The 16,922-nt window shown below is 36.2% G+C and overlaps 1 protein-coding gene across 9 annotated transcripts in view; it reads left to right on the top strand.

Moving 5' to 3' along the window:
* LOC106870417 (lisH domain-containing protein ARMC9) overlaps positions 1 to 16,922 on the top strand; it is a 33,989-nt gene that overhangs the window by 11,426 nt on the left and 5,641 nt on the right. For all 9 annotated transcript variants that reach the window (XM_089360712.1, XM_089360717.1, XM_089360709.1 and 6 more), the window contains 15 exons: positions 487 to 612; positions 3,229 to 3,399; positions 4,268 to 4,414; positions 5,883 to 5,972; positions 6,988 to 7,012; positions 8,196 to 8,287; positions 10,002 to 10,076; positions 10,470 to 10,588; positions 11,715 to 11,826; positions 12,348 to 12,446; positions 12,664 to 12,754; positions 13,688 to 13,811; positions 14,655 to 14,794; positions 15,428 to 15,510; positions 16,228 to 16,302. In XM_089360712.1, the coding sequence (XP_089216838.1) occupies positions 487 to 612; positions 3,229 to 3,399; positions 4,268 to 4,414; positions 5,883 to 5,972; positions 6,988 to 7,012; positions 8,196 to 8,287; positions 10,002 to 10,076; positions 10,470 to 10,588; positions 11,715 to 11,826; positions 12,348 to 12,446; positions 12,664 to 12,754; positions 13,688 to 13,811; positions 14,655 to 14,794; positions 15,428 to 15,510; positions 16,228 to 16,302 (1,569 nt within the window). The remainder of the gene's footprint in view (positions 1 to 486; positions 613 to 3,228; positions 3,400 to 4,267; positions 4,415 to 5,882; positions 5,973 to 6,987; positions 7,013 to 8,195; positions 8,288 to 10,001; positions 10,077 to 10,469; positions 10,589 to 11,714; positions 11,827 to 12,347; positions 12,447 to 12,663; positions 12,755 to 13,687; positions 13,812 to 14,654; positions 14,795 to 15,427; positions 15,511 to 16,227; positions 16,303 to 16,922) is intronic.

Below are 16,922 nucleotides of genomic sequence, written 5' to 3'. Positions count from 1 at the left end.
GTGGTACTGGGGGGGGGGGGGGACAGACACAAAGGTGCATGTACACACACACACACACACACACACACGTACACACACACATGATGGACTTCTTTCAGTTTCTGTCAACTGAATCCACCCACAAAGCTTTGGTTGGCCTGAGGCTATAGAAGGAGACACTTGCCCAAAGTACCATACAGTGGAACTGAACTCGGAATCAAGCTTTTTACTACACGGCTGCACCTATACATTCATTTTCAGAATCACTGATGGAGAATCTTTTACAACACATCACTATGTCACTGATTGATTTAGAGGATGTGAGTCAGTTCACTGTACTCTCTCTCTTGATGTACTCTCTCTCTTGATGTACTCTCTCTCTTGATGTACTCTCTCTCTTGATGTACTCTCTCTCTTGATGTACTCTCTCTCTTGATGTATGTATGAAACCCATGACATTTCTTCTCTCGACACTTCATGATATTTTCTGTTATTCTATAATTGCAGTACCTCGAGTTTGGCGGTTATGAACAAGCTCAACAGACGTTTGTTGAAGAATGCCAGCAAAAGTCTAAACCAATTTGTGAAATTTCAGCTGAATTAGTTTTAGATGACCAGAAGAAAGCGACTCAAGTAATTATTTTATCCTTTATTAATTTGCTCCTCTAAATATTGTTTCTCCCCACCACCTTTTGTGCAGCTTTATCTTATACTTATTTCAGTCATTAGACTGTAGTCATGCTGGAGCACTACCTAGAAGGGTTTTAGTCCAACAAAACTGCACCCCCTCCTCCACCATACTTACTTTTCAGTGTTGTACTTATTTTATATTGTTGCTGTGGTTGTTCAGCTCCAAATTTTGGCACAAGGCTAGCAAGTTTGGAAGTCAATTACATTGATCCCAGTTTCCAATTGGTACCTATTTTGTCGCTCTAGAGAGAGAATAAGAGATAATGTCAACCTTGGTGGAATTTGAACACAGAATGTAGCTGCAGACAAAATACTGTTAAGCATTTCACCCAACATGCTAACAATTCTGCCAGTTCAGTGCCTTCTTAATAATAAAAATAATAATTATATATATATATATATATATATATATATATATATATATATATATATATATATATATATATATATATATATATATATATACACACACACATATATATAATATATAATTATATGCATATATGCATATATCCATACATATATGTACATACCGACATCTATATGTATACACACATGCATATATGGGTACAGGACATCACAAAAAACGTTGAACACAATGAGAAACGAAAACATAAAGACGAAAACAGCAAACGAACTTTTTTTTTTCCGAACAACGAAAAAAACTAACAGAGAAACGAGACATGCAACATAAAGAAAATTACCCTTCTTCAGTTGTCCCTGTTCCATCTACTCCGCGTTTCGAAGGCAAGGACAATACGTGACTTCGTTGGAGCAGTCCTTCCCGCAAGCAAATTAATTTAAATTTGGAAATTTTTGCGGAGCGTGAAAGTGTAAACAAGAACAGGACAGTGAGACAGACAATAGGTATATATAGATAGTACTCAAGTTGACTTCCTACCTAAACTCCAGCTTGAACTGCCGAAAGGAAGAACAGCTGTAGGCAGTGTTTCAATTGAGCTAGTACATGTATAATTGAATATACTTTTATCTATATATATAAAAATGAGAATGTCTGTCTGTCTGTCTGTCTGTCTGTCTGTCTGTCTGTCTGTCTGTCTGTGTGAATCCCTAAAACTCGAGAACTACGCAACCAATTTCATTCAAATTTTACACATGCCTTACTTAGGGTTCCAGTTGTGTTTTAGTCAAAAAAAATTATTAACTTCTTGCAGAGTTCGAGCACACGGCAACATAATATCTCCTCCACTATTTAAGTATTACGTGTCAAAAGTGAAACAAAAACACTCATGTCAAATACTTTCACTTTAAAAATGAAACTATTCCACTAACTGAAACAATCACATTTCGATACTGTAGTGACAGATACTTTCACAGAGAGAGAAAGAGAGAAAGAGAGAGACAGAAAGAGAGAGACAGAGAGATGTATATGTATACATATACATGTATATGTACACCATTTTGATACTGTAATGACAGATACTTTCAGAGAGAGAGAGAGAGAAAGAGAGAGAGAGAAAGAGAGAGAGAGAAAGAGAGAGAGAGAAAGAGAGAGAGAGAAAGAGAGAGAGAGAAAGAGAGAGAGAGAAAGAGAGAGAGAGAAAGAGAGAGAGAGAGAGAGAGAGATGTATATGTATACATATAGATGTACACGTATATGTATATATATATATAGATCTATACATACATATATATGTATACATATGTGTAGATGTATATATATATATAGATGTACATGTAATATGTACACATATATACATATATATACATGCATACAGATATCTATACATATATACACCCATCACACACACATACACATGCACACAAACACACACATTAGTCATTTGTTTTCTTATCCAAAACTACGTCAAAAGTACTGAATGGATCTTTATGAAATTTGGAAATTATATTCTTTGCATAACGGCCATAACTCCCATGAAAATTCATATATTTTTGATGTTGATGAAATTTTAACCCGAACATAACAGATGAGCATTATTTAGAAAATGATGTCACACATTATCGAGGCTACCATTCTTTCTAGATGTGCAAAAGGGGATGACGTCTTTATTCCAAGAATTCCTCTTACTCCATCAGGAGCAGACATTCCTTTTACATTCAGAAGACTACAATTCCCCCTTCGTGTGACTTTTGCCATGTCCATAAACAAATATCAGGGTCAAACACTGTCTGTAGCTGGTCTTCTCTTGGAAGAGCCCTGCTTCTCACATGGACAACTGTATGTTGGCTGCTCAAGAGTGGGCAGCAACAAAAAACCTATTTGTATATGCTCCACAAGGGAAAACAAGGAACATAGTTTACAATGAGGTGTTATAATCACAACAGCAAGAAAGTATGTACATGATCACCTTCTTTTACGAAACTTCATTGACTTTCATATATTTATATTGATATACATATATATACGTGTGTTTGGGTGCGTGTGTGTATATATATCTCTATATATAAAGATGATGCGTAGTCTAGACGGCGTTTGTAGATTTCATTATTCTCTTTAACCCGGGCAACGCCGGGTATTTCTGCTAGTGCTATATAAATACGAACATTTTTTTTGTTTTTCTTTCTTTCTTTTTGCAGAAAAATGTCCTTGAATATTTCGATTTAGGAAAGAGGAAAGATTTTCTGCGTGAGTGGAATACAAATATTCCTCAAGATATTCGCAGTACTGACATGGTTGCTAAGAAACTGGAGTTTACACTATGGATTCATTTTGCTGTTTATCCAATGCGTCACAAATTACCAACAAAAGTATGAAGTACTCCTGAAATCTGTATCATCATCAACATCATCATCATCATCATCATCATCATCATCATCATCAGTCCACTTTTCCAAGCTTTGGTTTCTTACAAACAACAAAAATTTCTGCCAGGATCAGATAGTGAACAGACACAGAACAACCGTTGGCCTGCTGTGTCCCCAAACCATGTACCAAGAGTGATAAAAAATCAAACATCCAGTCAAGTGCTTGATTCTTTGTTTGTTATTTTTTTGATCTCCATTTATTGAATGGTTAAATTTTCCATGACAGAAACTGATGTAACTGGCAAGTGAAGTGTGGTGCTTGGGTCTTAAATGTTTGTAATTCTCTGATAATGTCAGGATAATGTCCCAGCTGTAATGCTCAGATAATGTTAGGATTGAAACCATCAACTTTTTGACTGGTTGTTCAGTACCTTAACCCTTTTACAACTATATTTCTGTGGAAAAGTGATTTTTTTTTTTTCAAATAATTTTGAAAATAATGAAGAATGTATTAAGCAAGCATTTGAAACATAAAACCTTCCATCAAAATTTCATGTTAATTTAATTTAGATCTCTTTAAAACAATTTTGTATTATAGAACCAAGGGTGGTCCTGGGTGGGTTGGTATCTAGAAGGGTTGAATCAACCTTCCTTTCTCTCACTAATGACCAAAGTATTAAATAATGAGGTTCTAGATACACTGTCTGAAAGCAAAAGACAGGATGGTCACCATTAGAATGTCTTTGATGATAGATTAGGGCTGACCTTGATCTAAATAACAACAACAACAAAATAGTAAACATACTCTCCTATATAATATCCATATTCAAGAAACTGATTTTACATTATTCCATATTGTCTTCTGTTTTAGGATAGTGAACAAGCAATGGCTACTTTCAAGAACTTTCTAGAAACCCAAGGGGCTGAGCTGAGCCAGACACCAGCGTTCCTTCCATATTATGCCTTACCTTTTGTTCAGAACCCAACAAGTCATCCTTCCTATAAGGAACTATTCAAGGTAAGGTGATTTACCTGCTCTGATTAAATGTGTACAGTACTCAGGTGAGTTATTTTTCTCATGTGGTTAAGGTATTCGGCTGAGAATTGTACAATCATGAGTTCAATTCCTAGCGGTGCTTGTGTCCTTCAGCAAAACACTTTATTCTACATTGCTCCAGTCTTCTAAGCTGGCTAAAAGGAGTTGTACCTATAATCCAAAGGGCCAGCCTCGTTACATTCTGTGTCACGTTGGATCTCCCTGAAAACTACATTAAGGGTACATGTGTCTGTGGAGCGTTCAACCACTTGCATGTTAATTTTTCAAACGAGCTGTTCCATTGATTGGATCAACTGGAATCCTTGTTGCCATAACCGATGGAATGCCAGTCTTTTTCTTTTACTTTTATTTTTCTCATATAGATAATACCTTTCAGGCTATTAAATCTCAAGCGTGGCTGTGTCATTAAGAAGCTTGTTTTGCAACCACATATTTTGGGTTCAGTCCCACTATGTAGCACCTTGAGCAAGTGCCTTCTACAATCCTGGGTTGACCAATACCTTGTGAGTGAATTTGGTTGACAGAAACTGTATAGAAGCTTATTGTGTGTGCGTGTTTGAGTGTATGTGTGTGTTTCTTTGTGTTTATACCCCCACTGCTTCATAACCAGTGATGGTTTGTTTCTGTCCATGTAGCTTGGTTCAGAGAATAAGCATCAGACTTAAAACAGGACTGATTTCAGTTTGTTTGACTAAACCCGTCAAAGTGGTTCTCCGGCATGGGTAAGAGTCAAGATACATTTTTGGTTATTAATCTCATCTATATAATCCAGATTAACAGACATTGCTGTTTGGTTTAAAAGGTTTGTTTTACATTATGTAGTTTCAGGTTCCGTCCCTCTTTGGGTATCACTTTGGATACCCAAGGTACCATGTAGTGGGACTGAACCTGAAACAGTGTGGTCACAAAGTGAACTTCTTAACCACACAGCCATACTTATGCCTATTTGATAACTGATTTTCTGGATTGGGTTGATGACCTGGTGCTAAATATCAACAAGGACTGCATAGGATGAAGTTTGCTTCCCAGTCACATGGTTCCAGGTTGGAGTCCGACTGTGTGGCACCTTGAGCAAATGTCTTCTACTATAGTTCTGGGCTGATCAAAGTTTTGTGAGTGGATTCAGTAGACAGAAACTCAAAGAAGCCTGTTGTGTGTGTGTGTATATATATATATATATATATATATATATATATATATATATACACATACACACACAATATTCTGGTTGGACACAAATTTATAATAGTGCTAAAGTGGAATTTCGAAATAAGTGTATCACTGTAAATCTGAGGGTACACCATTGAATAGTGAGGGGGAAATGCTGTCCAGTGTACCCCCTAAATAATGGGCATGCACCACTATTCAAATGAATTCTTGCTTAGTATTCTTGTATTCAAAAAATGTTTTTATTTCTCTTCTTCCACAGCCATCCTGGGTAGAGGATCTGCGTAACCGTTTCCAACAATTTTGGCTGCTCTCTACAAAAGCTGATCAACCCCAGTTGTTTCAACTTTATGTATCTTTTTCTCGATGTCAAATATTTTCTTCTCTACTTTTATTTGTTGGGAGTCATAAAAAATTTTGCTTGTGTACATCTAGATGTCTCTATTTTAATAATGGCTTCAAATGTTGGCATAAGACTAGCAGTTTTGGTAGGAATGTATAAGTCGATTATATCAACCCCAGTGCTTAACTGGTACTTGATCCTGAAAGGATGAAAGGCAAAGTCAACCTCAACAGCATTTGAACTCAGAATGTAAAGCCTGACAAAATGCTACAAACCATTTTGCCCCATGAGTTAACAATTCTGTTAGCTTTCCACTTTTGTCTCTACTTTAATAACAACAGCACTTTGAATTTTTTTCGATAAGTATAGTGTCTCTTGAATATTTCTTATATGAAATTTACATGAGGCTATCATGTTTATAAGATTTATTAGGCAATATAGATTTACTTGTTATCTTCTTTATAAAATTTAGTTGAGAACATCTACTTAATTGTGGATTTTCCCTTTCTTGTTCAGTCTCACTGCATAGCACTTTGTGTTAATGTCTTCTTCTCTAACCTTGATTTAACTGAACAAAGGCTGTACTGAATCTCATCTAATATATATATATATATATATATATATATATATATATATATATATATATATATATATATATGATAGCCTGGTTGGTCATGTAATCACATGATATATTGAAGTATTTATTGTGTAAGTTACATCCCTTTATACCAACGAGTACTTATCCATTCAATGAACCGAAAGTGATAAAATGAGTACTAGATAAAATATCTAGGTGGATATATAATTAACTAAAAGCTTTGAAGGTGGTACCTTAGTATGGCTACATTCAAAAGACTAAAAGTTTTTTCAGTTCTTTTATTTGTTTAGTGACCACAGCCAGATCCATGCAAGATCACTTCCCTCAGTAAAGGAAAAGGAAAATATCTGCTCCATAAAATACTGTTGTGTATATATAACTTCTATTATTTAGTTTCCTTATTATTCACACCTTAACTATGTTTAGAGAGGATCACCTGCTCAAACTGAAGGTATGTAGTAATAACTATTTCTCACATTGGCCAAAATGATACATGTTTATTATTGATTGAATTGACCCTAGTATATTACAGCTATCAATCTTATTTACTTCTTCAAGGGTTGCTAAAATACATACCTGTATATGACAAAATAAACCCCTGTATATGACTGCTATTTTATTTTACCAAGTACCTGTTTATTTATTATTGTTGTTCATTTCTAAGTCAGCCCAGTTCAAGCTTATGACCAAAAGTGTGTGAGTTGTGGTTGTGTTACAGGTGTTTATTCCCAGATCAACCATATTCAAGCAGTTTTATGATCACAGATACTTGAACCATGATCAACTCTGTTTATGCAGACCTATCATCATAGATGTTTAAGCTGTGACTATGTTGCTGATATTTCCTCTCAGGACCACTGGAAAAACATTCCAGCCATTCTGATGATGCTTAGTCCATTGGGTCAGGGCTCCACAACCTTTTTTCACTTGCAGTACACTTATTTTTATCACACCTGAACTAAAAATACAACTAAAATTATAGGGAAAAATTTATATTCAGTTTACACTGTGGCATGCCTAGCATTGTTTCATGGCACACCAGTGTGCCACGATATACTGCCTGAGCAGACCTATGGTTATATTGCTAATATTTACTTGGGTCAAATCTGTTGAAGCAGACTTATGATTACAGATGTACAAGCCATGGCCATCATTCTGTCTGTGTAGGACTACAACAGTGAGCAAAGCTGAATGTCCTTCAGTAAATAATTTCATCTCTCACAAATCTATATTTGAAGTATGGTGTATCAACTTTGTGTGGTAGGGAAATACCTTCTAGTGTATGTGTGTGTGTGTGTGTGTGTGGTGCCTTGTCCAGAGAGTTACTTTTGTTGTGCATGGAAGGAAAGTACCCAATATTCTGTACAGTACACAAATGTCCTGTAATGTATAGCATAGAAGTACCCTATATTGTGTGTAGTAAGGAAGATACCTTATATTTTGCGAAGCAGGTACAGTTCCTTGTGCTGTAATAAGGAAAGTATAAATTGCAGGAAATAAACAAGTCCTACATACAAAAATAGTTATTGATAAACCTAATGTAAATTATGTTTGAAAGATTGGAAGTTGAGATTGATAAATAAACCAGGTAAGAGTTATTGATAACTTGAGATAAACTCCTGTCCATTTTTCAGAACTTCGTGAACAATTACATGAAGCTAGAGAAAAATTAAATCTCAGTAACACAGAATTGCATAGATATATGAAGAGCAATGCCAAACTTCAGGTACATTCTTTTATTCATTCATTCATTCTACACTTTCAGTATTTTATTCTTTTATTGGTTTTGGTCATTGATTGAACTGTGGCCATACTATGGCACTGCCCCCCACCCCACCCCCAAGAGATTTGTGTCAACTATATTAGCTACAGAACTTTGTGAGGTACTTACCTCAGCAACCTAGATTGGGTGAAAGACAAAACTGAGATGATGGATATAAAAGGTTGATGGCATTTTTTATTTGATACTCTCATTAATTCTACAATACTCCAGACAACACACACACACACACACACGTAATCATCATCATCATTTAATGTCACTTTTCCATGCTTGCATGGCTTAGAGGAATTTGGTGAGGCAGATTTTCTATGGCCAGATGCCCTTCCTGTCACCAAATCCCACCTGTTTCCAAGTAAGGTAATATTTCATGTAAGACTGGAGATGAACAACATGCTCATTTACAACCATCACATGATGTCAAGACAAGTGTATGTGTGCATACACACACACACACACACACACAAGATGGGCTTTTTTTAGTTTCCATCTCCTAAATCCATTCATAAGGCTTTGGTCAGCTCAAGGCTATAGTAGAAGACACTTGCATAAGGTGTCAGGGTGCCATGCAGTGGGATTGAACCCAAACTTCTTAATCATACAACTATTCCAATACGGCATCAATATTTACAGAGTTAACTAATATTCAGACTGAATGCTAGCAAGATAGTTATCTGGTAAGGAAAACTTTAATCCTTCCTTCCTACTTGGATCATCAAATCCCCAGTATCCCCTCACCATCCACATGTCTCATACAGATGTCAACTCTATGGATATTGATTCTGAACAGCAAATGTATTGATTTAAAACCAATTTCAGATTCTGCAAAAGTCACAGGTACTGCAGCATCCTGTTTGATCTAGGAATACTAAATACCACACTATTTTCTGAAAGAGTAAGAAATATTTCATCAGAGGTGTCCTAAAATTAATTAGCGAATAAGCAATCAGGTAATCAATCAAGCAATCCTTCTAAAAATTAATCAACCAATGTTTGATTCAGTTTGTTAATAAATTAATTTAGTTATTCATTAACTTCATCATTTTAATGTCCACTTTTCCATACTTGCATGGATTAATGGAATTTATTAAGACAGGTTTTCTACAGCTGAATGCCCTCCCTGTTTCCAAGCAAGGGTATATTTCCCCATAGTAATACATGTTTTCATAGAATATTGGAAATGAACAACACTGCTTGTATGGAAGTGAGTTTCATTTACAACTATCATGTGATGCCATTCAATAAAATATATAAATTGATGAATGAATCAATCAATATATCCATCAATTAACCAAAAATGATTACTCAATCAATTTAGCTATACATCACTCAATCTATTTAACTAATGGTCAGTCAATGATATATTGCTCAGTCAACTTATTTAATGATCAATCACTCCATCAGTCACATATCAGTCAATCCTTTTATCTCTTAGGTTTCACTGTTTATCTTTCAGTTTGTCTGTTTTTCTTTTCATCTGCCTGTCTGTCTGTTTTTCTGTTTGTCTATCTGTCTGTCTGTCTATATATCAGCAAATTAACCAATCTGCCAATTAATAATTCCCAAAGACTTGTCCATAAGGGGGTTGGAAGTTATAGTAGGTTATACCAGTCCCATTACATAACTGAGACTTCATTCAATAAGTATTTTATAATTTCAGGGAGACTACCATGACCTCATTGGAATTTCAGCTGATTTGGTTGATGCTCTAGAAGAAACTGCATTAGGAAATACTGTAAGTTTGTAAATCTAGAAAACAAAACATTGCATACTCTGTTATATTATACTTTATGTAGTGTGTGGGGGGGGGGGGCTAGATTTAGACCTAATGAAGCTATTGGTCCAATAGGTTGTAGGGGGTCCCCTACAATTTTGTTAATTCATTACATTCATTACTCTCTTGTCAATTTGAGTGTCTCCATACAGGCTCTGTTATTGACTCTAGTGACTCCATATTGGCTCTCGTTGACTCAAGTGTCTCCATACATGCTCCTTTGTTGACTCAAGTGACTTCATACAGACTCTTTTGTTGACTCAAGTGATCATAAAGACTCCCTCACGAGATAAGGTTTCTACATAGCAACTCTCAGTATTAAGAATTGTTGCTTTTGGTTTTCATTTTCTTCAGGTCAGTCCAGAAATGCTCCAACAAATCTGCAAACGCCTATTTACACATGCCAAGCAACCATCCATTGACTTCAATCGGCCTGGAACTGCTGGAAAAGCTCTTCGGACATCTATTATTGAGTAAGGTTGATTATGTTATTGTGTACTGATTGAATTGCCATTAATTTCATTGTATCTATGACAGTCTAATTAATTGTCGTTAATAAACAAAGGGGCTACTGGATGGCTTGACTGGGTGGCTCAATAACCCCACACTTAATTGACTGGAATAAAAGGTTATAATGATAATGGGGATGATGATAGTTACTAGCAGTAGCTGTGGAAATTCCATGGTTATTTTGAAAATTGTATATTTTTCTGAAACATTTGACTCTTGAGATGTAAAAATCCATGTTGGCATTATTGAAGCTTGTTGATCTTTAGAAATTTTCTAACATAAACATAAAAGCCAGAAATTTGTGAGAAGTTAGTCAATTAAATCAGCTCTAGTATTTGATTAGTATCTTATTTTATTGATCCCCAAAAGATAATACAATCTTGACTCCTTTCAAAAGACACCCCACTTTTTTTTACTACTACTTTTAGCTAAATAGATTCCTTTTTCCTAAGCAACAACTTTCTGCATTTTATATTTTGCTTTTGATAAGCCAAAAGAAAAAATTAAAATAGTTGTTTTAATATGGATAATAAAATAAAGTCCTTCATGCCTTCTATAAGCCAAATAAACTCCTCTTCTCCTTCCATCAGCCCTGCATCTTTGTTGCTTCCATTAACCATATCATCATTATTTAACATCACTTTTCCATGTTGGCATGGGTCAGACAGAATTTGTTGAGGCACATTTTCTATGACTGGTTTCCCTTTGTGTCACCTTCACCTGTTTCTAAAGAAGGTAATATTTTCCCTTGGTGACTAGAAACAGACAAATTCATTTGTATGAGGCTAATATTAATTTACAACCATTAAATGATGTCTAAACAAAGGCATACACCCCTCCACACACACACATACACACACAAATGTATATACAGGATAGGCTTCTTTCAGCTTCCATCTACCAAATCCATTTGGTCAACTTGGTGTCATAGTAGAAAACACTTGCCCAATGTGCCATGCTGTGGGACTGAACTGAAGACCTCGTGGTTGGGAAGCATGTATCAAGTTTTTTTCTTTTCTGAATATAGAGAACAGTGTTTTGTCATAAGTTTATATTAAAGAAAATTTTTAATGATCTCTGTCATTGCAGTGTTCCAAGTAAGATAAAAGGGGACACGCCTTTAGATTTCCCCAAAGTGAAATCCGATCTCTTGTCAGCTAACAATCACCGCAAATCATTGCTACTGCAAGCCTTACGATGGGTGAGTAAAAGCTTGGTGCAGCATTTTACTATTTTCACTGGATCTTTTCAACTTCTTTGTACTTTTCTAAAGAAAAAATATTGTTTGATGGTTCTCTTATGCTCAATAATTATTTTACAGTTTTCATCTTTTTGTATATCTAGGACTTTCTGCAGCGATGTATAGCAATGTTTCTCATACCTCTGTACCCTCCTAGCCGTTCAACATTTAAAAAAGATCATATGTTTTAACAGTATTATTAGGAATTGTATTAAAAACTTCTTAAAATATTTTGTGTATTGTAGATATATATATATGCTGCTATTACTTGGAAACAGGTAAGGGTTAGTGATTAGAAACACACCTGACTAAAGGAAAAACAAAAAAATGGCATGTTTAGTTTGTGAACGAATGAATATTTTTTTTTAAATCCTTCGGCCCAGTTGTTTCTAATTTCTTCCTGCAACAGGCAATGTTAACCGTTCTGCCACAATTAAAAGAGAGAAATTCTTGTAATCCATGGGATCTATTTCTGTTTGCAGCGATTGACCCGTACAAACACACAGCAAAGAACAATAAACATCACAAGTTATGTACATTCTGACTTGCTAGGCTGTGCTGCTGCATCTGGTCCTTATAAAGTGAGTCTAGAATTTTGAAATTTCATCTTTGATGCATTTGGCAACTCCCTGTATTGAGTACTCTCTTTTTCCCTCCTTGTTTATTCTAAACTCTGTACACTTACATACTCTGTACAACTCTGTACTCATACATACTCCTGCACATATACATACATACACACATACACATATACTCACTAGCTTGGTTAACTATTCTTTGTTCAATATTTTGTTTTAGGATATTATACCAAAGATCTTAAATTCTGAAGTAGCTGATTTGACTGGCGCAATGTCTCGTCTCATAAATACCATTTCTTCAGTGAGTGTTGGTGAGTATTTACACATACTGTTGTGTGAATTGGTGAGGATTTTCCTATATTTCAGTGAGTGTTGGTGAATGTGCCATGGTAATTTGTCCTGAGTATGACTTTATACAAGTGAGGTTCCTAGGTTGGGAGTTCCAGGGATTAGAGGAGCATTGAAGCAATTCTTAGCCAGCATTTAGTTTAATCTGTCAAATGTAATGCTTATTTACTCTTTTACTCTTTTACTTGTTTCAGTCATTTCACTGTGGCCATGCTGGAGCACCGCCTTTAGTCGAACAAATCGACCCCAGGACTTATTCTTTGTAAGCGTAGTACTTATTCTATCGGTCTCTTTTGCCGAACCGCTAAGTTATGGGGACGTAAACACACTAGCATCGGTTGTCAAGCGATGTTGGGGGGACAAACACAGACACACAAACATATACACACACATACATATACATATACACACACATACATACACACACACACACACACACACACACACAGACACATATATATATATATATATATACATATATATATATATATATATACATATATATATATGAATATTGCTATATTGCTTGGTGAACACAAGTAACAAATTATGGTTTGCTGAAATATGGAAGGCCATTATGGATTTCTGGGGAAAAAATAAAATAGAAATAAATGAATAAATAAAAGTAAAAACCTTCCAGAATATTAATTTTAAACCTAAAGAACGTCATGCGAGAATGGAGCAATATTCTTACAGAAATCATCACCACCACCACCACCACCACCACCACCACCAACTCTGCCAGCATCATCATCACCATGCAAGAACCACCTTCATAATTATTGTCACTATATTTTGATTTAGAAACTGAGGTAAACAGCAGGGATTTAATTTCAATACGTTTTTCTTTTTTCTTTTTTTTTTTTTTATCATTTCCTTTTTGCTTGTGTTTTCAGGTCGGTCATATTTGGCTCGCAATCCTGGCTTGATGGCATCTCTCATTGATAATATGAAGGCTGAACAGTGCAATTCCCTGACTCGTGGAATGATTCTTGGGACTCTCCAGAAGCTGAGTTTGAGGTGAGTCATTGCTAACACTGACACTACACAACAAAGGACTGGACCTGCTGAGTAGAAAATCTTCTGATTTAGGAAAGTGTCAGACAATTACTATTTTACTCATTTATTTGTTATTTGACTGCAGCCATGATGGAGCACTGCCTTTAGTTGAAGAATTCGACCCCAGGACTTATTCTTTGTAAGCCTAGTACTTATTCTATCAGTCTCTTTTGCTGAACTGCTAAGTTTCAGGGACATAAACACACCAACATCAGTTGTCAAGCAATGGTGGGAGGGACAGACTCATAAACTTATACATACACACACACACACACACACACACACACACACACACACACACACACACACACACACATACACACACATATGTGATGGGCTTCTTTCAGTTTCTATCTACCAAATTCCCTCACAAGGCTTTGGTCGGTCTGAGTCTTATTACTCCAGCTGTTACCCATGAATGAAAATGACTTGCTAACAGGTACCCTGCTTTCACTAATTGCTTTAGGTGCCTGGGTAGTTGTGAGCAGACATAGATCTGTTCTTGACTCTTTCACAGCAGCAGTTCCAACTGCTCCATCACTTGGCTGGTACTTATTTTCAGGTGAATAAACTAGAGCAATATGAACTGGAGTGCCATGCTCAAGGACAAAATATATTTCCCTGTCTTGGAATTGAACTCACAATATTATGATTATAAGTTGAACACTCTAACCACTAGGCCATGCAACTCATAATTATTACTTAAGTTTATTTTTTGTTATTCATATGCTTTTTTTGTTTTAATTTTTAACAGAAATACTTATTGATCTGAAATAGATATTGATTTTCTGTTTTTATCATCAGGCGTAACTTCCAGAGTTTGATGATTAATGTTGATCTTGTGGAATGGTTAATCAGTCTTTTGGAAGAATATGATTTAGTCTCTGATTACACACTGGAATATGCTGTGGCACTTTTAATGAATCTCTGTTTCCGTACGGCAGGTAAGACGAATGATGGGTTGTGTTTGTTTTGTCTGCAGCTGTTGTTACCACTGCTGTTCTTGTTGTTGTTGTTTAACCCTGGGTCAACATGAAGCAAGTAGACATGTGATCAAATTGTTCCAGCTATGACCATTTCATCTTATTTTCTAGGACTGCATTATCCAATGCGTTTGCAAATCACCCTCTCTGGAATGTTGGACATTCCTTCCTCCCCTTCTCTGCACAAATCTTCCACCCCTTCCTCCCCTTCCCGCCCCCAAATCCCCCTCTCTGGAATGTTAAACATTCCTTCCTCCCCTTCCACCCTCAAATCACCCTCTCTGGAATGTTGAACCATGCCAGGTATCTCTGCTAGTGGCCTTCCTGCTGGTGGCACGTAAAAAGCACCCACTACACTCTCAGAGTGGTTAGCGTTAGGAAGGGCATCCAGCTGTAGAAACTCTGCCAAATCAGATCGGAGCCTGGTGTAGCCATCTGGTTTCACCAGTCCTCAGTCAAATCGTCCAACCCATGCTAGCATGGAAAGCGGACGTTAAACAATGATGATGATGATGATGATGATGAACCAGAGGTGGTTGCATGCAGGTTGGTGTCAAGAGGGTTGATTCATTTGTGGCTTATTTCTAATTTAAGGTAAGAAACGCTGTGCTAACAACCCTACGACTGCACTGAAAGTCCTCACTGACCTTCTCGGACTTGGGAATGACTATCAAGAGGTAACTACTTTCTTATTACTTCTTGAAAATCTTTTACAGTAGAAAATTTGCAAAGTTTTTTTATTCCAGGTTCTGTCTCTATTTTTAACCCTTTAACATTTAAGCTTGCTACTGGTATTGTGATTGCTGGTCAGATTATGTGCTATATTTGTCACAAAAGAGAATATAAAAGAGATTTTAAAATGGCTTCTAAGTGAGAATATTTAGGCTTCCATTTCATTACATGCCCTATGTGGTAGAGCAAACGGGATGTTGGTGTCAGTATTTAGTCAGTGTTGTTTGACACCAGTTCCCACATGGAGAGGTAACTGGTCTAGGGCATTAGTGTGGTATTTCCAGTTTATCAGTAGCCAATGGCTTAAAGTTTTTTAACATGGTGTATCTCAACTGTCAATAACATGGTTGGTTAGTGTTCCTATTGATGAAAACTTCAGACTGCTGCTGGAGCGAATGCTGTTTCTCATGGAAGCAATGTTGGCTATTATAAATCCAGGTGAGTAAGGAGTGAGAAGGTGGGTGTCTTGTCAAGGTTGATCAGGATCTAAGTTATGCCAAGGAAGTCCTTTCCTTAGTCTCAGAGTTCCTAGATAGACATATTCTGCACTCATGGAGCATTAGTAATGTTGAATTGAATCAACCTTTTATTGAATAACATGTCTATTAAACATGTTTTATTAAATATCTCCATTGAATAATAATTTTTCATTTTGTTTCTAGATTCTTCCTTATGTGAATGGTGTTCTGTACAGCATTTTAGCCATTCCCTCTGTACGTGAAGCTGCCAAAGATATGGTAAGAATTTTCTGACTCAAAAACATCTTGTGTGCATGAAAGGTTTGAAATGAGTTATCTTTTATTTGTTTCGGTCATTTAACTATGGTCATGGTGGGGCGCCACCTTGAATGGTTTAGTTGAACAAATTGACCCCAATACTTATTTTTCAGCCAGGTACTTATTCTATCAGTCTCTTTTTGGCTACCTGCTATGTTATGTGCCAAATGATGGTGGGTAACAAACACAAACGTGTTTGTGCTATGCTTTTCTCAATGTTGTTTGCTGTATACTAATATCGAGTTCAAGGTAATACTACTTTTGTTGTTTTTTTTGTTCAGCTCTGATTCCCTTATGGGGAAAAGGTTCCACCCATGACCATCTTGTTATGTTTTCAAGCATATTCTACCTATGACTATATTATACTTATTTTTCAAACAGTAGTGTGTAATTTGTGGGAGGTTTGACTACTTTCAGCAATGATAGTGACATAGTTAGTGTGCTCCATCTGGGGCAGGCCTTGAGTTTTCCACCCTTCCTTGCTCTCCTGCTCCATATACAGGCTTATCTAGCAGACCCAAAAATGCTGCTCCCATAAAAGCACTGTCTAGGGCAGACCATTCCATAGCTATACTACTACA

This window comes from Octopus bimaculoides, chromosome 12 (assembly GCF_046866305.1).
Source record: "Octopus bimaculoides isolate indiv1 chromosome 12, ASM4686630v1, whole genome shotgun sequence".
Classification (NCBI taxonomy): domain Eukaryota; kingdom Metazoa; phylum Mollusca; class Cephalopoda; order Octopoda; family Octopodidae; genus Octopus; species Octopus bimaculoides.
This window is presented reverse-complemented; position numbering and strand designations above follow the sequence as displayed.